This window comes from Equus asinus, chromosome 2, assembly GCF_041296235.1.
Source record: "Equus asinus isolate D_3611 breed Donkey chromosome 2, EquAss-T2T_v2, whole genome shotgun sequence".
Lineage (NCBI taxonomy): Eukaryota > Metazoa > Chordata > Mammalia > Perissodactyla > Equidae > Equus > Equus asinus.
Genome location: NC_091791.1, coordinates 169,841,752 through 169,863,870, shown reverse-complemented (window position 1 = coordinate 169,863,870; position 22,119 = coordinate 169,841,752). Strand labels below are relative to the sequence as shown.

The following is a 22,119-nucleotide window of genomic DNA, read 5'->3' as shown; positions in this document are numbered from 1 at the left end:
ACCAAAACCGAAGGCGCAATTGTTTACATGGCAAATACCTTCATGACAAAACCAGCTTGGGTTGTCTTGACTTCTGCTTACCGTTCCGGGTTTCAGAATTAAATCCAAAATTTAACCTGACAGTCCCTTGGTGTCTTCAGTTTGTCAATGCCATAAAATGTTTTTTCCCTTAAATTTTTTTGATTCAGAGGGTTGGTCCAAATAACCTGGCCTGCTATCACTAAAGATGGAAGTCAGGGTGTTACTTTTGTATTTATTCAACCAACCTTGATTCGGTTTCTCTTGTGAAGGACATAATTAGAACTATTTCACCTCATCACTGCCCTATCATTTTGCCAGTTACTCTTTACCTCACAAAATCACTGAAAATAGTTCAGTGACTACATTTTAGTGGACTCTTGCCACTGAAAGAAAAGATAGTTTAACCTCAGTGAGCAAACTTCAAATTCATCCCAGGTTGGTTTTCTTCAGAGGAGGATTCCTGCAAAAAGCTAATCCAATCTGGTGTGCAAACTCTTTCCTGACTTTGGGATCCTATCCTCTTCCTGAATTTCAAAAATTCCCTTTTCTGGATTAGGGGCAATCTTGTACCACTTAGAAAAATCTATGAGTATCCAAGGGGCTAACTCCATTTAAAACCACTACCGTTTGCTGGCCAGGGCAACAAGCAATGGAAAAGGGAAACAGAAAGGGCTGAGAAACCTGCTGAGGGGAGTGTTCTGACCCAGTAGACGTGGGACCAAGGTTGGAGCAGGAGAGGGGACGGAAATGCCCCCACCCACACCTTGGTCCTCATGAGGAGGGGTTGAGCCTCTTATTCCTCCCCATAGATTGCTAGCACCTGATGGGAAGCCTGGCCCCATCTACCTGTGTAAAGGTGAGATCCCAGGGATGAGAAGTACAATGATGAAATGGTATTTCACTGTGGTAATGACCGTGGCAGGGCAAAAACCAGAGAGTGGTTAATGGGCCAGGATTCTGGATGTCTTCTTCTTTCCTTAGCAAGTTTCCCAGCAGCAAGGAGAAACAGTTCAATTATTCAATACCATTCGTTAAAATGTTTATATTATATTGATACCAGGTCAACACAAGGTTGACATAAGGGAAGCCATATTGTAGAAAAGAAACCACATTGTAACTATGAATGACCTCTGACTCACTAGCCTAGGCATACTCTCTAGATTTTGTGGCCCCTTCCTGACGCTTTAAGATGATAACTATGGGGGGCCGGCCCAGTGGCGTAGCAGTTAAGTGCGCACATTCCGCCTCTCAGCGGCCCGGGGTTCGCCGGTTAGGATCCCGGGTACGGACATGGCACCACTTGGCACACCATGCTGTGGTAGGCGTCGCACATATAAAGTAGAGGAAGATGGGCACGGATGTTAGCTCAGGGGCAGGCTTCCTCAGCAAAAAGAGGAGGACTGGCAGTAGTCAGCTCAGGGCTAAACATCTTCAAAAACAAAAAAAAAAGATGATAACTTTGTTCTTTTGAGTTCCTTAGGAATATGATGAGCCCCAGGGAGAGAGCCAATGCTGATAGCCATCATCAATGACAACTGAAAGATCAGGGTATAGGGCACGGCTCCATTCTCTAATGCATATCCAACAAAACAAAGGAGTGTGAGGAACTGGGACCACATGTCTGCCCCCACCTGGACATCAGATGGCAGTCCCACCCAGAGACCAGTCACCTTCCCCACCTGGAGACCAATCCCCTATATAAGCAGCTTGTAGTCTTTGTTCTGTAAGATGATTCTTTTGGACATTAGTCCTCCATCTTCCCTCTTGCTAGCAAGCTGTAATAAAGGAATCTTTTCTCTCCTACCACTTTGCCTCCTGACTATTGGCATGTCTTGCAGTGAGCAGAGGACCCTAACTTGGCCGGTAACAATACGACACAATATTTCTGCTACTGGGAATATGTCCTGAAAACAGTGTGAAACACACACACAAACCAACATGCACACCCTCACACGTTCACACGTTGCTACAACAAACTTTGAGCACAAAGATGCTCATCTCAATATTATTTAAAATTGCCAAAAATGAGAAACAACTTAATTAACAAAGTGGAAGGCATTAACTATGGTAAATCCACATAATGGAGTATGATATAAACATAAATATGATTTTTAGGAACATTACAGAAAACCATGCTAAAAACCTTAACTGGGAATTTGCATCCTCTCACTCCCAAAAGAGAAAATTATTAGAACCAGCAACAATTTAAAAAATGACAATACTCTGTTTGGGCATAGGTGAAGAGAAACTGCTGTAGAAATTTCTTGATATAGAGTACATAAATTGGTACTATCCTTTTAGATAGCAATTTGCTAATGTGTGCAATAAGTTAAAAAAATACAAGTATGCTTTGAACTAGCAAACTCACTTTACGTACTTATTCTCGGAAAATAGGACAAGTACTTAAAGGTTGTTCATTGCAGTATGGTATATACTAGCAAAAATTTAAAAATGAGAGCTACCTTGAAATAAAGCAAAAAGAGCATCAGTAAGTAAATTGTTGTAAGTTCATATATCACATGCAAATGACAAAATAGAAGCAGCCATTGAAATGATGACTAGGATTTCCTGACAGTCATAGATGACCAAGTAACAGAAGCAGGTACAAAATCTCATGTGCGGGAGAGTAACGTCACCAAGATGGCAACATAGGTCATTCCCGGCTTTGCTCCCCCCTCACAAGACGAACAACTAACAACTATTCACGGACAAGACACCACTGAGAAAATCTTAGAACAGAGGACCAAGGCTGAAGCACCCCCTGTACCACAGAGACCAAGACAAATCACCTTAGAAGGATGATGGATGGTAGCTAAACTCATTGTGATGACTATTTCACAGTATATGCAAGTCAAGTCATTATGCTGTATACTTTAAACATATGCAATGCTATATGTCAATTATATCTCAATCTTATGTGTAGCATTATCCCTTTTTTATTTTACGAAGTATACAAATTTGCATAGTAAAAAGCCTATTAAAATGTACACCAAATGGTTGTTGGTGGTTATAACTAGCTGGTGAATATTAGATAATGCTATTCTTTTCCTGTTATCTTGGCTTATTTGTATTTCCTTCAATTATATTTTAGTATATTTTGAAGATGAAAGAAGAGGCCATGGACCAAGAAATGCACCTCCTGAAGCTGGAAGAAGAAACAGATTCCCTGGGAAACTGATGTTGGATTTCTGGCCTCCAGAACTGTGAGGGAATAAATTTCCACCCTTTTAAGCCATCAAGTTGGTGAGAATTTGCTGCAGTGGCCATAGGAAACTAACACAGCACCTCATCTGGAAGTTTGCATTTGGAAATCATGTCCCCTGGGGTAGCTGCCTCAGAAAAAGCCGCCCCCTCTGACAGAAGTAAGTACAGACAGGCACCCACTCAGGACTGTCACTCATGTGGCTACTGGGTATTAAACTACGCCTTTGCGTGAAGAGAACGGTGGCCATTCCTCCAAGGCTCTTCAGCCTCAAGCTAGGGATTAGTCCCAGAGAACAGAGTTCAGGCTCGCACCTGTGTGAGAGCATGGCCACCCAAAGCCAGGCAGCAGCTCCAGAGGTACAGCCTCACAGAAGTGGGCAGGGCATAGACCAGGGTCAGGCTGGGAGAACACTCGAGGCCAGGGTTGGACACCAGGACTGCCTCTGATCTCCCACGCAGACCCAAACAGAGACCACCCATGCCAGGGAGACGGGGAGAGCAGGAACACATGGAGGCCAGCTCAGTCCTCCCTTCCTCTGCCTGAAGGAGGCTCTGGGGGCCCCTCCTGTGTAACAATGCCACCCAGGGCGTTGTCTCCTTTGGATGAAAAATGGAACACCTTCAAGTCTTCACCAAGATCCCGAGCTTCCTGTCCTGGAGAAAGAGATCAATGAGAGCCCCATCTTTGACCATTTCTTGGGGAAGAGTGCAGACCTCCCTGCATGGAGGCTGCCACGGCCTTAATAACTAGATGGAAATGACTGATTTCTCTTTTATTTGTTGACCAACAGTCACTGGGTAGCAGCTGTGCGCAGGCTAGCCTCTGCTTACGTTTCTCCGCTGTTTTCTGCATCCTCCTCTCTCCCACCTCCCTCCACCTACTCACAAACCCTTGCTGGGTTAGGACCCAGATTGATGCTTTTCCACACCTCTTCCTGGATTAACTCCTCACATCCAGCCCACAGCCCCTATGGGCTAGAATTGACTCATAGACCATTCACTCACAGCCTCGGCCCCTTTCAGCCTGTCTCTTGGTCACCTGTGGTAACCTGGCTTCTGGCCTAGGACTTTGCTGCCCACTTGGGCTATAGCTGCCAGTTGAATAAGGGAGGGAGTCTTTGCAGAGGGGCTGAACATCACTACTATTGCCATCAATCAACAAACAAGGGAATATCGAGCACTCGCTATGTGCCAGACAAAGGAGGCTCAGAAGCGGACGTGGCACACACCACTCATAGCCTCATGAAACTTACAGCCCAAAGGACTTTCATCAGAATTTTCCAAGTCTCCTTCCTTGTCCAGGCTGGTCAGATTGTCCTGAATCTGTGGGGGAAATCCAAACAAGTGAAAATCATCTTGTCGGAGAATAACAAAATTCATGTGTCTTACCACTTCCAGTTTTCACGTGAACTGTCACATTTGTCTCTAGAACAGCAGTGTTTGGGATTGGAAATGAAGTTTCCAGTTCTATGGTCAGTGGAGCCCCACCTCTGGATGAAGGAGAGATACAAGGGGGAAAAACACAACCAGGGCAGCCATTTCTTTATGGTTTACATCTAGGGTGCCCTATGGGTAAAAGGTTCAGTACAAACTCTGACATGGATGACATACCCCAGTTCCTCAGCTTCCTTAAATCACACCAGATCAGGGAAGCTCACATGGTGCCAGAAAAATGGAGAACAGCCTCCAACCCACAGCCACAATGGTTACTGCTCCATGCTTAGAATTCAAGGTCACAGTGACCCTCAAAATTGGCTAGCTCTTAACTTGGAGGCCATGTGTGTGATAAGAGCCTCTATGTTGACGCTGGGTCCCATGGGCCTGGTCCGTGTTGCCGGGCATGCAGGGCAGCCATCCCCTCCCAGATCTTGGTGCTTATCTGGGTGCCTTATCTTGATGCTTATCTGGCTGTAGAGTTCAGTCCAGTCACAGCGGTAGATGAATGTCCCCTGACCAAAACACACACACACCAGACTCATTTCACATGCAGTAAAGGTCTCCCTCTGGGTTCTTGTCACCCTGGCAGGCATCCCTTCTCACATCTTATTGCCACAAAGACCTCTGTAGCAGAATATCTTAACGATCGTGGCCACTTTCGTGACACGGGGAGAACAGTTGACTTCACACAGCTTTTGTTTGAGGGACGAAAATCCTCCAGAAGCAAAGATATTCCAAGATCATGCTCAGAAAGAGAAAAGGAAGGGAACAAAACAAACAAAAATACAGGATTATACACGCAAGCACACACAAATATATATGCACACAGACAGGCATATATTTGATTGTGTATCATATATGAAATATGCATACGTGTGTCTATGTACATACGTATAGATACAGGTATAGGTATGGACATATGATTTCGAAAAGCTACCCTGGCACATACATACCCATTTGAGGAGAGATTTCCATGGCTAACAATGCTTACAAAGCATCTGCTGTAGCCCGATGTTCTTATGTTAGAGGAGGACAATGAGGTCAGAAATTGATATAACTGAGCAGCAACTCAAGGCTCTTAACCTGCAGGTCAGGTCGCTCTCAACTGAGAGATAAAGGCTCAGAGCTGCGAAGTCTTAAAACTGATCTTATGTCTCTGACCAAGATCACCTCCCTGGCCCCTGAGGAATCTGTTTGCCAGCCTCTCTCGCAACAATTCCCTGGAGAGGAAGCTCCTGGGCCACCTGAGCAGCCATTCTAGGAGAACTCTGATTGTCAGAACACTCTCCTTTGCTGAGCTAACATCTGCCCGCTGTGGCTTCCACCACCTCTTAGAGTGATACAAAAGAGAGTTTGCAGCTGGGCAGGCATGCGTGCTGTGTGTGTATGTGTGTGTACACACTTTCGGTAACCATGTCACCTTGAGCACATCACTTAATCTCTCTGGGTCTGTTTCATTTTACAGTGTGATTCCTGAGAATGCCCATGCAGAAAGTGGAGAATTCAGTGAGATCACATATATGAATCACATATGTCTGGAAACATAGTGAGGTGTGGATTTACGGTAATGCCCTTGGCTTTCTCTCTTCCCTGATGTCCCCCAAACTGTATTTGTGTTAAAAAGCAGCTACCAAATAAAGATCCATTTGAAGATAGCATGATGCACACACCCCCCCCCCATCTTTTTCATACACGCATCAGCTGGGAGTTGGTTTACCACTGGGGACCCACTCTTTTGGGACACTCAGCAGAGCCCAGGGTTGGCACCCTCTTGGGACAAGGCTTTCCTCCCCTTATCTGTTATATCCTCCATGGGGTCAAGAAAAATGTCTAACTTCCCTGCCCCCGTGAGACTTCAGGAAAGATGAGATTTCTGGGAGGCAAGGGCAAAGTCAAAGACACAAGCCAATGCTAATTCCACTCATTCTGGTCCCCATTATCTCCTCAGGAGTTATCGAGTGTCACTCATGAGTGGGTATTTATGTGTAGGCATTTAAGATGCTCATAGCTGCACAAAGTCTTAACATTTGAAGCCCAGGGGGGCCAGAAGGCTGACTCCTAAAAACATCAATGGTGAAGTTCAATGCCTTGATGAATTAACTGTGGTCCAGTAACAGATCCATCCTCCATTTTCCAGGCTTAGGAACCTGAGACAAGGCAACATTAAAAATGTTTAGAGTTTGGCATGCATATACTGGAGGTTCTGGCAAATTAAGCCAGAGAGAGTACAGACAGAACAATAGTCTTTCATATCTCAGTAAATTATCCTTCTGCAGTTCCATTGGTAAAATGCTCTCAGTGGCCCAGAAGGTTTCTGCAATGCCTGATTTCTCATGTGCAGGCTTTGGAGGGCTGGCTAGAATGGTCCAGATCTTCTGCTTTGCCCGCATGTGGTTCCAGTGCTACTTCCTAGTACTTGGTCTGAAATAGAAGTTTAACAGCAGTGGGGGGTGGGGACCCTACTACTAGGAGATGTCATATCAAGACTGGAGGAGGGAGAGGGGATGTGACACAAGAATACTTAGGTGTGAGTTATATTTTGCAAACCCAACACTTAATTATACCTACTCTGAACTATGAGACAGAAAGAAAGAGAAACACCCACCAATTTTGCAGTTGTATACTAGAGGTTCTGGTAAATGATTCAGCAGCACCACTCTTACCTACCCCAAACCAAACCATTTGCCACATCCCGCACAGATGTGGTAAGAAAGCTCACAGCACTAGCTCCTGAGAGAGATGGGAGAAAAAAGAACTCGTTCTCTCCAGAAGGGCAAAGTGTAACCTTTAGGCCCTGTGGGAATGAATGCTTTGGGGAAGGGAAATGGCCTTGGCGGGCAAAGTTCCTAGGGAGCTAAAGATCCTCAGGTGGGGATTTGGGGGAGAGAAGTCTTGAGTGTGATCCAAGGTCACATTAAAAGTGACATCACAACCCAGAATATCACTCCCTTCCAACCTGCTCCCACCCAGAAGTGCGGTCAACACCTGTCCCCATTTGGGAGGGAGTGGGCACACCGTTCTCACCCAAGCCCACTTCTCCTCCCCCTTTCTATATAATCCTCTGTCTACTCATCACCCTGGACATTGAACCACACCAGATTTTTACTGAATTATCCCCAACCCAACATCGAAACGTTGTTCTTTGTTGGTGGCTGGGCAATGACTAGAGTAGGCAACAAGCAGAAACTAAAGGGTGTTCTAGTGGTTACCAAAACTCTGGAAATCTCATAAATGCATATCTGTCTTATAGACATTTTTCTCTCCCCAATCCTGCCCTCTCTCCCTCACACTTATCACTACAGAGGCAAATGAGAAGTACAATCTTCCCCATTCCCACACATAACCTAAGTTCTCCTTTACTGACACGTCTTTCCCTGAAAACTCTTTTTGATGCCCTGTAAACACCCCAGAAATTCTGACTATCATCCCAGCTTCCTAATAGGAATGGAGAGACAACTCCTACCTGAGGCAGGAATCTCTTCTCAACAGCATGGCTGAGTCTCATAGTCAAAAGAAATCAGCTAGGGCCCTTTACACTTGTAGGTTCTGATTTCAGGCAGAACTTAAGAGAATGATCAGACTCAGGGAAAGCGGTTTATAGCAGCAGACTCAAATGCCATGTATGAGTGCAGGAATGTCATGTCGTTGTGCCATTGTCATTGCTCCAAGGAATGGCCCTGCCCATGTCCAATAAGTACTAGATGTGATTCGGTAAGAGGCTAAGGCCCAAGGGGATTGCCCCTCATGGGCCAAGCATGACATTCTCCTACATATTGGGGAAGAAAATCAGGAGAATGAAGACCAAAAGCAAAGGTAGTTTGTGATCTCAAGGATCTTTTCCATCACAATATGATGGAATTTCCATCACAGTATGGTGGACACTGAGGGACCTTTCTTTTCTAAGAGAACTAGGGCCACATAGTAAAGATATACACAGAAATTTTACTCCTCAGCACCTCCTTAAATTTCCCCCAGATTCCTTGAACACTGTATGATATGGTTAAGCTTGTAGAGGTGTGGGCAAGATCACAGACTTTGGAATCAGATCCCTGCATTCTCATGCCAAGTCCCCCTCCATTCTCATGAGCTGAGTCATGTGGAACAAGTCCCTTAGCTCCTCAGGGTCTTAGCTTCCTCATTTGTGAAATGGAAGAAACATCGGTAGGAACTCAGATGGTGGGGTGAGGATCTGTGGTTGGTGATCAATAAATATTAGCCGACATTATGACATTGACTATTATTGTCTCATTTGTTCAACAACCTGAAGAATCATATCTTCTTTTCTAGATATATTTTTATTATCAACTTTCACTTCAACACAGCTTCTTAAAATTACAAGTCACAAATGCTTTTCACCGTCTTTTAGCTTGTCTCTATTTGGTCAAATCTGAGAAGAAATTTAGTCTCTCCACTGAGGCTTCTTCCAGGTAGGATTCTTTCTGGGAAGACACCTGTATTATATGCTTTTCCACATGTCTGCCACCTCAGTAATCTTTCCACTCCCTTAAATTTGTATTAGTACTTCTGGATTTGAGAGGTGTTCCTCCATGACCTTGGCCATTTAACTAGCCATTGAGGTTAAAAGAAAATTTTCCTTGAATTCCCCACCCCCTCCATTCTCTGCCTAATCAGTCTAGCATGTCAAGGTGGCTTTGTTCAGGGCCTTAGCCTGACTCTTGAAGAACCAACCCAAATAGGGTGAGGGCCAGGAATGAGGATGATGGGAAAGGGCAGGGCTTGAGACTCAGGGGTTTCATGTCCTCCTCTAAACTCTCCTTCCTGTGTGAGGAGCTGGTGCTTTCCAAATATACTAAAGCAAGGGAGTAATTAGTGAAATTATAGGATCTCTAGCAATTCCGAGGAGAGGCATCTTGGGCTGGAGTGCACATAAAGCCCTGAAGTTTTCTAGCTTCAAGTCAGGAGAATGAGCAACAACCCCACAGACACAAAGCAAATAAAGTTTCCTTAATGCTGTGCTCTGTTGACCCTGTCATGCCTTGTCTTATCAAGGGACTGACTTGATACTTGAGACTTCAAACACCACCTAAAGCCATGAACTGTATTCTGAAATATGTCTCTGCTTCTTGTCTTGACAGAGATTGAAGCAGTTTTCTCAGACACAACTAGATAGAGGTAAGGTAACAGAGACTCCAGTGACCACACAAACAAGGAATATAGTCCTTGCAAAAAAGTTTGGAAAAGTCACTAAAGAAATGGATAACTGTACCACTCTACAAGAAATATGCCCATCCCTGGAGCAGAGGGACAGCATTATTTCCAGAGCTCCCACATTACAATATGCAAAATTCCCAGTTTTCACTGGAAAATTGCAAATACAAAGACACAAAAAAAATACGATCCATTCACAGGGGGAAAAAAATAAATTGACATAAAATAATTTGAAGGAGCCCAGACATTGTTCATATAAGACAAAATGTGAATTGACTGTCTTTAAAATATCAAAGAACTAAAGGAAACTATGAAAGGCACTAAAGAGAATCAAGAACAATGCATGAAAAAGTGGATAATATCCATAGATATACAGAAATTATAATTTTGAAGCTAAAGAGTACAATAGCTGTAATGAAAATTCCACTGGAGGGATTCAACAATAGATTGACCAGGCAGAAGAAAGAATCAATGAACTTTCAAGCCAAAGAAATTAACCCAGTCTGAGGAGCAGAAACAAAAAAAAAGAATGAAGAAAATGAACAGAGCCTAAGGGACCCATGGGAAACTATCAAGAATACTAACAGATGCATTATGGGAGTCCCAGAAGGAGAAAAAAGAAAAGATCAGAAAAACAATATTTGTAGAAATAATGGCCCAAAACTTCCTAAATCTGATGAAACATAGGAATATGCAAATCCAAGAAGCTGAACAAATTTCAAGGAGGATAAACTCAGAGATCCACACTGAGATACACTGTAATCAAATGTCAAACACCAAAGACAGAGAGTAAATCTAGAAAGCAGCAAGAAGTGACTTATCATGGACAGATGATTCACAGTAAGATTAACAGCCCATTTCTCGTCAGAAATCTCAGAGGCCAGGAGGCAGTGGGATGATATATTTAAAGTACTGAAAGGAAAAAAATCCTGTCACCCAAGAATTCTATATCTGGTGAAATTTCCCTGCAAAAAAAATGTAGAAATATAGGTATCCCCAGATAAACAATAGCTAAGGGAGTTCATCATTAGTAGACCTGCCCCACAAGAAATGCTAAAGGGAGTCCTTCAGGCTGATACAAGGGCATTAGATGGAAACTTGAGTCCAAATGGTAAAAAGAACTACAAAGATAAATATAAAAGCTAGCATTAGTCTATTCTGGGTTTTTAGCTCTTCCTTTTGTTTCCTATATGATTTAAAATACATAGATGCATAATAATAAACACTTATCAAATAATAAATGCATCAAGCAATAATTGTAAAACTTATGGGCACACATGTATAAAGATGGAATATGTGACATTAACAACATAAAAGGGAGTGGAATTGAATAGGAGTTAACAAATATATTAAAAATTGTGCAGGGTAGAGGATCAGCTGTGTTTCTGTATACCAGCAATGAACAATACAAAAAGGAAACTAAGAAAACAATTCCATTTACAATAGCATCTAAAAGAATAAAATACTTAGGAATAAATTTATCCAAGGAGGTAAACAAATCATACATTGAAAACTACAAAACATTGAAGACAGAATAATTAAATAGAAAGACATCCCATGTTCATGGACTGGAAGACACACAGTGTTAAGATGACAATACTCTTCAAAGCCATCTACAGACTCAATGCCATCTCTATCAAAATTCCGAAGGCCATTTTTGCTGAACTGGAAAAGCCAATTCTAAAATTCATATGGAATTGCAAGAGGCCCCAAATAGCCAAAACAACATTGGCAAAGGAAAACAAAGTTGGAGAACTCATACTTCTTGGTTTCCAAAGTTACTACAAAGCTGGAGTTGGCCAGGTGGCGGAGTGGTTAAGTTCTCACATTCTGCTTCGGTGGCCTGGGGTTCACCAGTTCAGATCCCAGGTGTGGACTTACACACCACTTGTCAAGACATGATGTGGTAGGCATCCCATGTATAAAGTAGAGGAAGATGGGCACAGATATTAGTTCAGCGCCAGTCTCCCTCAGCAAAAAGGAGGAGGATTGGTGGCAGGTGTTAGCTCAGGGCTAACCTTCCTCAAAAAAAAAAAAAAAAAAAAAAACTTACTACAAAGCTACAGCAATTGAAAGCAGTGTGGTATTGCATAAGGATAGACATATAGACCAATGCAATAGAATTGAGAACCCAGAAACAAACCTGAACATCTTTGGCCAAATGATTTTTGACAAGGGTGCCAAGACCATTCAGTGGGGAAAGAATAATATCTTCAATAAATGGCACTGTTACAACCTGATAACTGCATGAAAAGAATGTAGTTGGATCCCTGCCTAACTCCATACACAATAATTAATTCAAAATGGATCAACAGCCTAAATATCAGAGCTTAAACCATAAAACTCTTAGAAGAAAACAGAGTAAATCTTCATGACCTCTGATTTGGTACTGGATTCTTAGATTTGACACCAAAAGCACAAGCAACAAAAGGTAAAATACATCAGTTGGATTTCATATAAATTAAAAAATTTTGTGTACTAAACATAGTATCAAGAAAGTGAAAAGACAATCTACAGAATGGGAGAAAATGTTTATATATCAGGTATCTGATAAAGGTTTAGTATCCAGAATATAGAAAGAATTCTTACAACTCAACAACAAGAAGAGAAACAATTAAGAAATGGGCAAAGGTCTTGAACCAACATTTTCCCAACATATACAAATGACCAGCAAACAGAGGAAAAGATACAAACATCATTAATTATTAAGGAAATGTAAATCAAAACCACAGTGAGATATCACTTCATAACAACCTGAATGGCTATAATCAAAAAGAAAGAAAGAAAAATCGCAAGTTTTGGCGAAGAAATGGACAAATGGGAACATTTGTACATTGCCGGTGGGAATGTAAAATGGTGCAACCACCGAGGTAAAAAGTTTGGTGGTTCCTCAAAAATGTAAACATAGGATTACCATATGACCTAGAAGTTCCACTCCTAGGTGTGTATCCAAGAGAAAAGAAAACGTATGATCCACACAGAAATGTCTACACAAATATTTATAGCAGCATTAGCCACAATAGCCAAAAGGTGAGAAAAACCCAAATGTCTACCCACAGATGAATGGATAAATTGGAGTATATGTATACAAAGGAATATTATTTACCTATAAAAAGATTGAATATTGATACATGCCACAGCTTGGATGGACCTCAAAATCATTATGCTAAGTGAAAGAAGCCAGATACAACAGGTTAAATACCGCTTGATTCCTTTTATATGAAGTATCCAGAATATGTAAATCCATAGAGATAGATAGAAGATTATAGGCCGCCAGGGGGCGGGGCCGGGGGTGGGAGAGGGAGGAGGGAAAGTGATTTGGTACTCACTGTGTTGTGGACCTACAGCTTACCAGGTATGGTTGGTTGTTCTTCTGGGTGATGAAAAAGTTTCAAAAGTAGGGAGAGGTGGTAGTTGCACAATATTTTGAATGCACTAACTGCTACTGAGTTGTACTTTCAAATAGTTAACTGTATGTTATGTGAATTTCACCTCAATTTTTAAGAAAGCATCATAGACTTATATTTAGCATAATTCCCTTTTAATTTTAAAAAATACAGATGTACGAGAGAAAAATATGTTAGATCATACTTCAAGACATTAAAGATGATTATCAATGAGTGATGGCAAATCAGGTAATGTTAATTGTTTCCTCTTCACTTAAATTATTTTTAAAATTTTCCAACAATGTTAGGAAATAATTGCATGTTGAATTCTTTAGTATCTGGGAAAGAAGTACTATAGTGATATTGACTACCAGATTTTTAGGAGCATGAGGAAGATGCTTAAATTGTTGAGTTAAATGAGGACAAAAAGAGAACTGTATTGTATATATAATATGATCCCAAGTATTTAAAATGCACTGCTCATGGTAACAGGCTGTCTGCTGGTGAGAGGAAAAGGAGTGGCATTGTTCCTTTCTACTTTCCAAATTTTCTTAATGAACATTTATCACCACTATAATCAGAAAAGTGATTTTATTTTTAAAATGTCTGCTACTGGGTAAGCTAGGTGCAAAAAGGTAGCGGTTTGATAAATGTGCTTGGTTTGATAAACAGAATATTTACACTGGAATCAAGGTATTTTGATACAGAATATTCTTCGTAGAAAAATTGTAAAATACAGATAATGTACAGAGGGAAACTTAAATCACCAGGCCCTAAGCACTCAGATATGCTTAGTTGTTCTCCGAACAGGATTGGACTTGGGCTGTTTAGAAATAACACTCCTTCACTTCCATCATAGCAAGATCATCGGCAGAGTTTGTTGAGCAAATGAGAGTCTATTACGTGCCGGGCCAGCTCCATCAGAAGTGTGGCTCTCTAGATGGAGAACAGAGAATCCTGAAAGGATAATTACTGGTCTTTGGTTGCCTGGTAAGCTTTCTCACTTCACATGGTATCGGCAATGTAGTCATCTGAACTTCCTCTGGGGACTCAGCCCTTTCCCAGTCTTAGTCCATGTGGTTTGGGTGGGACTGACTCCAGCCTACCCAAGGGAGACTGACCCAGGCTTGAGTCAATAAGTGGGTTCAATTCCTAGGGTCATAACGATTTGTTAATTTAGGCCAATAAATGTCAAGTGTAGGACTTTTGTTAAAGACATGGACAAGAGAGACGGACTCTATCACTCTGAGCATTTGTAACTTAAAAAAGATGTTAAAAATCCCCTAGGAAGGAAGCTGTGCTGATGAATGGGTTGCTAAATGGATTTGGTAGATGGTGGCCATGCTTTGTTCTCATCTTCTGCATCCCTCTGCTATGGCCCTTCCCATACAGTGCTCTGGTCACTGATGCTTCTCTCTCCTCCACCAGACAGACAGCTGTCTAAGGGAAGGAGACACATCTCCATTACGTTTGGTCACGGCACAGAGATGGACTCAAACACACATCTGCTGAGGAAATCCTGATGGACTTAGCAACACAGAAATGAGGCATTGGTGGTTCCATCACTGGGGACTCAGGTTTCAGGGGCTCTAATACCTCTACTGGCCGATACCACAGCCCAAAGTCTCCACTTTGTACCCTTGGGTTCCTGCTCTAGGCTGGAACAATTGTTCCGCCCTGAGTCATCCACTGTGGGTTCTGGTGTGGTCACTGCATGATTGTCACATAACCATCCAGAGGACATAATCAGGCAGCAGGAGTGGGGGTGGGGAAGGTTTCATAGAAAGCCATCTCTGATGAAGCACCACACAACCACAGTGGGACTTGAGGTCACTGATCCCATCTGTACATCCTTCCTCTCCTGGGGGTTAAAAGACAGCAAGGAGGAAGCACCAGACTCTCCGACCTCGGCAACCTTCCTGGAAAGATGCAGCCTCTCCTGCTCCTGCTGGCCATTTTAGTGTCCCCTGGGGCAGAGGCAGGTGAGTGACCACCCCCGCCCTCAGATGCCCAACCCCTGCCCCCAAATGACAGTGGGCACACATCTCCTGCCCCTTCTGCACATCCCTGATCCATCTATCCACCAGCAACATTCTGAATCCCAGCTCCCATCCCAACTCAGAATCCCATGTATGACGCTGGATAAATTACCAGCAGGAACCGCAGGGCAGAAGGCTGCTCTCAAGAAGAGCCAGTGGGTGCTATTCCCTCCCTAGGCCCCACGTTTGCCATCTGCAAAGTGGAACTTAACTGGAAGTGCATGGCAGAGGGAGGGAAACTGGAAAAGAGAAAATAATCAGTTCCCCTGCACAGGGCAGAGTGGGCCTGGCTTCCAGGTCTGGGATGACACAGATGCTCCCCTCAGCGTCTGCTTAGGAGAGAAGTCTAGAGCTCTGCAGACCCCAGAGTTGGTGGGACCACTGTCCCCAGAGGACTGCTGATGCCTTGCTCAGTCCCAAGGCCCCTCAGTCCCTTCTCCAGCTCTGCTTTTCTTCCCAGGCCTTTAGCAGCTCCCTTCTTTCCAGGATGGAGCTGCTGTTTGTGGACCTGAACTTCTCTGCTTTCCAGAATCCCACAAGCACTGGCCCTACAAACTCTCCTTCAGGCCCATTGGGGGCCATTCCTTCATGCAGCCAACAAACAGCTTTTGGGCACCCACTATGTGTCGGGCCATGGAAAACAGGCTATGACAACATCTAGGTCCCTAAACTTAAGTCCTGGCCACTGGAAACAGCATCATCCTAGACATCACAGGGCAACAGGGCCTTGGAAAGGCTCTTGAAACAAAGCAAAGTCAGGAGAGGAATTCACAGGAGCCTCTAGGACTTTGCTGTCCCTAATATGCATATGCTCACCTCCAATTATCTGTGGAGGACAGATTCACAGGCCAAGCCTGCTCCTCTTCCTTTTTCTAGAGGGAAAGCCCCACCCCAGCCCCTCTCAACTCCAGGCCATCTCGGGCTCCCAGATGCCCAGCAGTCCTGCAGTCAAGGTGACACATGCCTGGTGGACTCACTGGGTGTGCACAAGTAGATAAGACTTTTCCTTCAGAGGAGATCATCGGGGGACATGAGGCCAGGCCCCACTCTCGACCCTACATGGCATTCGTTCAATTTCTGGTTGAAGAGGCAAAGGACGGTTGTGGCGGTGTCCTCGTGCAACAGGACTTTGTTCTGACGGCTGCTCACTGCTGGGGAAGGTGAGGCACCAAAGACCATGAACACCTCCTGAGACCCCTACAGGGACTCCAGTTCTCTGCCCAGGGCCTGCAGCCCAGGGGAGTTCCGCCGGCTCCTGGGAACTCAAGGCCATGAGAGCTCATGAGAGGAGCCATCTGAGAGCATGCCTGGGTTATGGAAATTGAGAAATAGGACAGGGAAGATTTGTAGTCAAAGGGTCAGAGGTGAGAGCTACTGGCCCAGTTGAGAAGAGAGACCACACTGGTCAAATGGAGCAGCTGTGGAGGATGAAACCATGCACTAGGGTCAAAAGGCAAACTCAGAGTCCTTTCACAATATTGACTGAGCACCTACAAAGCTCCCAGAATCCCCTCTCAGAATCACCCACTGGCTAGTACTCCTGTTGTTTCCAATCTCCTACCTGCAGCCCTGCCCTGCCCCAGCTGTCACCTGCCCTTCATGGCTCATGGGCTGGATCTCCTTTGACTCCAAGCCCCCTGCATCCCCACCCTGCTTTCTGTGTAGCTCAATCAAGGTGACCCTGGGGGCCCACAACATCCAGAAGCAGGAGAGGACCCAGCAGGTCATCCCTGTGAAGGAAGCCATCCCCCACCCAGACTATAATTCTAAGAACTTCGCCAATGACATCATGTTACTAAAGGTAAGGGAACCTCCCCGCTGCTCTTGCTGTCCTGGGTCCAGATTGCTTCCCCTCCCACTGGGACCTGTCCCTCCCCTCCTTCCCATCCCGGTCACCTGGCTAGTCCCAGTGGCTCATGGGAGAGGGAAGTCAGTGCAGACCCATCGCAGTGTCCAGGCGACAGGAGACCAGTGGCTGAGCTGGAATTTCTTGCCTCTTATCAGCTGGAGAGAAGGGCCAAGCTTACCGAAGCTGTGTGGCCCCTCAACCTGCCCAGGGGCACAGCCCAGGTGAGGCCCGGAGAGGTGTGCCATGTGGCCGGCTGGGGGAGAGTCGCCCCAAATGGCAGAGCATCAGACACTCTGCAGGAGGTGGAGCTGACCGTGCAGCAGGACCAGGAGTGCGAATCCTACTTACAAAAGTACAACAGTACCACTCAGCTGTGTGCGGGGGACCCGAAGGAAAAGAAGTCTTCCTTTAAGGTGAGACTGGGCATCTACCTAGCTTCGCTCTGGGGAGAGGGGTGTTTTGGAACTTTCAAACCCAAGCAGTGGGAGGGGTTCACTCCTTCACCCTCTGTACTTTGATCTTTCTCCTGGGAAGAGAAGTGGGGAGAAGCCAAAGTGGGGAGTCACAGGCCTTCTGGGAGCCCACCAGGGGCCTGAGATGCATCCAGACATGATGTTCCATCTGGAAGATGAATTTGCAACACTCTGCTCCACGCTGGGCACAGGTGTTAGAAAACTGCTCCCTGGGTGTGCAGCAGTCAAATCAGGTGGCTCCTCAGAGCTGGCTCCCATCTTGGTTAAATGGCTCACCTTCCACGCTGAGTGTCGGCCTCACCTGCCTGCTTCCATTTCCTTAAATGGTAGATGGAAGCACAGTCCCACAGCGCCCTCATGGGGGAGGATCCAGGAGAGCGGGGAGGAGAGGGAGCCACCCCCTGAGAGAAATGAAGTCCTGACAACGTCCAGGGTCAGGACTGGGCAGCTGAGGGGCCCACAGAGGCCTGCCCTGCTCTCTGATCTCCCACATGGAGGCCAGGCCAGGCGGCCTTCACTGAGAGGGCATTTGGGATGCAGGTGGGCAGGACCCAGGAGAGCATGGACTCAGTCCTCCCTGCTCTCTCTCCACAGGGAGACTCCGGGGGCCCTCTCGTGTGTAAGAACGTGATTCAGGGCATTGTCTCCTATGGACGAATAGGTGGGATTCCTCCACAGGCCTTCACCAAAGTCTCGAGTTTCCTGCCCTGGATAAAGAAAACCATGAAGGGGCGTGCCCTGTGGCAGAGTGGCTAAGTTCCTGCGCTCCACTGCGGCGGCCCAGGGTTTTGCATGTTCGCATCCTGGGCGCAGACATGGCACTGCTCATCAGGCCATGCAGAGGGGCCATCCCACATGCCACAACTAGAAGGATCCACAACTAAGAATATACAACTATGTACTGGGCAGCTTTGGAGAGAAAAAAAAGGAAAAAGCTAAAATCTTTAAAAAAAAAAAAAGAAAGAAAACCATGAAAAGCCTCTAACTGTAGGAACCAGCCCACCTTCTCTGGAGCTGATCCAGAATGACACTAGTAACTAAATAAAAGTCTCCTAGCTGAGCGGGAAGGGCTGGATTCTCGTTTATTCATTGACCCTCAGTCACAGCCACTAACTCTGTCCTTAGAAGGCCAATGGCACAAATCTGCTGTTTTCTGCTTCCTCCTCTTGCCCCTCCCACCACCTTCCCCAAACCTCAAGCAAAGCTGTTCCCCAGCTCCTGCTGACCCACACCTTTCTCTGGGCCTGCCCTTCTGCCAGGGCTGCAGCTGAGCATCATCAGGAGAAAATATGAACCTCTCTCGTCCTGTGGCTCAGGGCAAACTTCTTACCTGCTTCCCTGTGTTATATGGCAAAGAGGAAGGGGGATGACACCATGGGTCCCGAACACCAAGCAGGCAAGCCTGGGGCTGAAGCTCAACGGCACAACCCCCACACTGGGGAGAGGAGAGGCTGCCTGAGAAGGACAGTGCTCTCCCACAGCCAGGGACCTGGCGCAGAGTCAGGGTGGGTCTCTGGAGAAGCTCCTCGATCTCACCCAGCCTGAGTTTCCTCCCTGCCCTCCTGTGACCTTGGGGCCCAGCTTGCCCTCCAGTCTCCTGGCTGCCCCTTCTTCTCCATCCCGGCTTTCCACTGAGAGATCTCACTGTCCACTAACTCCTGTCCCCTCCACACAAGCCTGATCTGAGCTGACCCCTTCCTTATAGCCCTCCTGCCTAGGACACTCAGAGCTCCGTGTGGTTCCAGCAGGGTCTCTCACCTGAGATGCCAGCCCAGCTCATGCTGTGGCACAGAGTGCCACAAGGAATCAGGCTTGTGCTGGCAACAGGCGGGACTCATGCAGGACACAGCAGGCAGGCTGTCTCTCCAGAACTCCTGCCCCATCTCTCACCTGGCAAGGCCAGCTCAACCCCTCACATCCAGCCCAGTGACCCCCCAAGTGCTCAGGGTGCATTGGCCACCTGGTCATTTGGTAGCCTGAGTCCCTTTCAGCCTGTCCTTCTTACTCACTGCTGGCCTCTAGGCTAAGACCCCTCACTGCCCACATACAGCTGTCTCAGCCTTTTGAGTTAGTAGCCCTACCCTCTCTGCAGTAGGACTGGAAAGCACAATTTTTCAATCAATAAACAAACACACCCTGATTGAGCTCCTAAGGGCCTGGCACTGGGGATCCACAGTGGACCTAATACAGACTCTGTCATCTGAACCCGAGGGACACTGATAGTGGGAGTTCACCCAAATCATGTACCTCTCTCTCCCTCCTCACATGAGTGCACATGGCCTAGATCTTATGGGAAATCCACAGGAATAAAGTACTTGCGTTCTGTTTCTATGGCTGGTCACAGTCCATGTGAGCATGAGCACGTGTGACTCTAGGACAGCAGGGCGTGGGATTTGGAGATTGCATCAGTCATTCAGTTTCTAGGGATGAAGTCACCCAATTCTGTCCAGTGGAGCATCGTCTGCACCTAGAGGAGAGGGCAGCCCGTAGGGAGGGAGAAGGGCAGCGAGGGCAGCCTTACGTTCATTTGTCTTCAAAGTATCAGGTATGAGTGTCATTGTACAGATTCAGATGATAGGAACAACTGTATTAAGTATTTGCTTGAAGGCAACTAGAGTCAGACTCTAAACACCCATCCAACTGGACTGGCTGGAAAGCTGGTCCCTGTGGTTACTGTACATCCTGCCTGCGGAGAATCAAACCAGAATCAGGGAGATTCACATGGTCTGGAAACATAGAGAAAGGCATCTCCTCTTAGGGCCACTGTGGTTACTGCTGCATCTGTAGTTTCCAGACCACCCAGATTTTTTGACTTGAGGAGGTTTTTGGCTTGGAGCCCACACATGGAGTTCAGGATCCTTTGCTGAGTGAGGATCTCCCTGTGTTGGGCTCACCTCAGAACACACGCCCAGCACCCACCTCTCCAAGGGCTTGCCACTCATATGGGGCACGACCTGGGAGCTGAGCATACGTTCCAGCTCTGAGCTCCTGCTCCAAACACACACAGCACTACCCTCTCACCACAAGGGGTACGTACTCTGGGATCATGTAATCCTCTCAGGCACGACCTTTCCCACCTTGTTGTGCACAACGCAGGCAGCAACACAATCTCTTCATGACTGCAGGCACTTTCATAAGGGGAGAGCAGTGAGGACTCGCAGCTTCCGATCTGGAACTGAAAAAATATCTCTGTATCTAAGACATACTAAGAACCTGGCTCCTTGATGGAAAAAGACAAAACGGAAAATGCCAAAAGCAAAACAAAAATAATATTTAAAAAAGTAGCCCAGGCACATGCATATTGAGTTTAGATATGACATTTACTTAAGGAAATGGTTCTGTGGTTTTGATTCAAGTTTGAGGACCCTGCTGCAGGTCTTCCTCCTGTGAGAGATGAGGGAGAGACACAGTCCCAGGAGGGGGCAGTGGCTGACTGAAGGGACCACAGAGTTAGAACAGAGCCTGGACTGAGCCCAGGCACCCTGACAGCCAGGCCAGCAAGAGCCCTGACATGTGGTCTAACCCCCGCCCCGTGATGACTTCCTGGAATCCCTGAACAAGAGCTGAGCTTCTGCTCACACACCTCCCTGGAGAGGAAACCTCTGGGCTGCTGTGCAGGCATTCTGTGACAAGGATTCCAAGGACTCCCTTGGTGAGCTGAAGTCTGCTCAGGGGCACATTTAGATGGGAGTGGGGAAGCCCCCTAATCATGCTGATTCCTTCAAACCTCCTTTGTCTGTGGAAGTGTCCCCTGCCTCACCCCTGCCTTTGAGGAAACGATCCTTCTGTTTCTCAACATCTCTGTAACAAAAATTTAAGAATAAAAATAAACAAAATATCTCTGTAATGAACTCAAGGAGACCTTGCTACTCACCAAAAGTCACTCCCATCTCCCTTCCTTCCCTCCAGACCCACCAGAAGAGCTGTGTCCCAGGATGGCAGGGAGAAAACCGCCAGGCCTGCTCCTGGGGCAGAGAGGCCCAAAGGAAAGTAAGACCTTGCTAATTTGTTTGGGATCATGTCTTCGGATGGCTCTTCCTTCCTGCCCACCACCGTACTTCTGCCGGTTCCACCTTTGTGGACTTACAGAACTCACAGTGTTGATTTCCTGTCTTGCTATCCCACACAACACTGCTTTTGTCCGACAAACACATTTCACCATAAAAGAAGTGCAGCCACTGGTTCCTTTTCATCATAGGCCTATTGCTAGACTGCATTCCTCATCCACAGACTCAGGAAGCTCAGTGAACCTCGGGGAGGGCAAAGGAATCCATGTGTAAGCATATAATAGTCAAACTGGTAGAAACCAAAGATAGGGCCCCCCCCCCAGCAGTGTAGTGGTTCAGTTTGTGCACTCCGCTTCGGTGGCCCTGAGTTTGCTGGTTTGGATCCCAGGCGTGGACCTACACACCGCTCATGAAGCCATGCTGTGCCAGGCATCCCACATACAAAAAAATAGAAGAGGATGGACACAGATGTCAAATCAGGCCCAGTCTTCTTCAGAAGAAAAAGAAAACAAAGATGAAGACAAAAGGCTGAAA

General features: G+C 45.9%; 1 protein-coding gene across 2 annotated transcripts; it reads left to right on the top strand.

The window, feature by feature from the left end:
* Positions 1–15,043: 15,043 nt before the first annotated feature.
* Positions 15,044–21,706, top strand: LOC106848611 (granzyme B(G,H)-like). 2 transcript variants are annotated; one of them, XM_070504162.1, is made up of 5 exons: positions 15,044–15,199; positions 16,269–16,416; positions 16,922–17,057; positions 17,261–17,518; positions 21,488–21,706. In XM_070504162.1, the coding sequence occupies exons 1-5, from the start codon at positions 15,145–15,147 to the stop codon at positions 21,581–21,583; spliced, it is 693 nt and encodes a 230-aa protein (XP_070360263.1). In that variant the 5' UTR covers positions 15,044–15,144; the 3' UTR covers positions 21,584–21,706. The 2 variants fall into 2 exon arrangements, with proteins under 2 accessions (XP_070360263.1, XP_070360262.1); XM_070504161.1 differs by lacking the exon at positions 21,488–21,706 and adding an exon at positions 18,173–18,645.
* The last annotated feature ends 413 nt before the right edge of the window (positions 21,707–22,119 follow it).

Coding starts and splice junctions, on each gene's coding strand:
- LOC106848611 (XM_070504161.1), top strand. CDS start 15,145: ATGCAGCCTCTCCTGCTCCTGCTGGCCATTTTAGTGTCCCCTGGGGCA. Junction 16,417..16,921: donor GCTGCTCACTGCTGGGGAAG/GTGAGGCACCAA, acceptor CTTTCTGTGTAG/CTCAATCAAGGTGACCCTGG. Junction 17,058..17,260: donor ATGACATCATGTTACTAAAG/GTAAGGGAACCT, acceptor GCCTCTTATCAG/CTGGAGAGAAGGGCCAAGCT.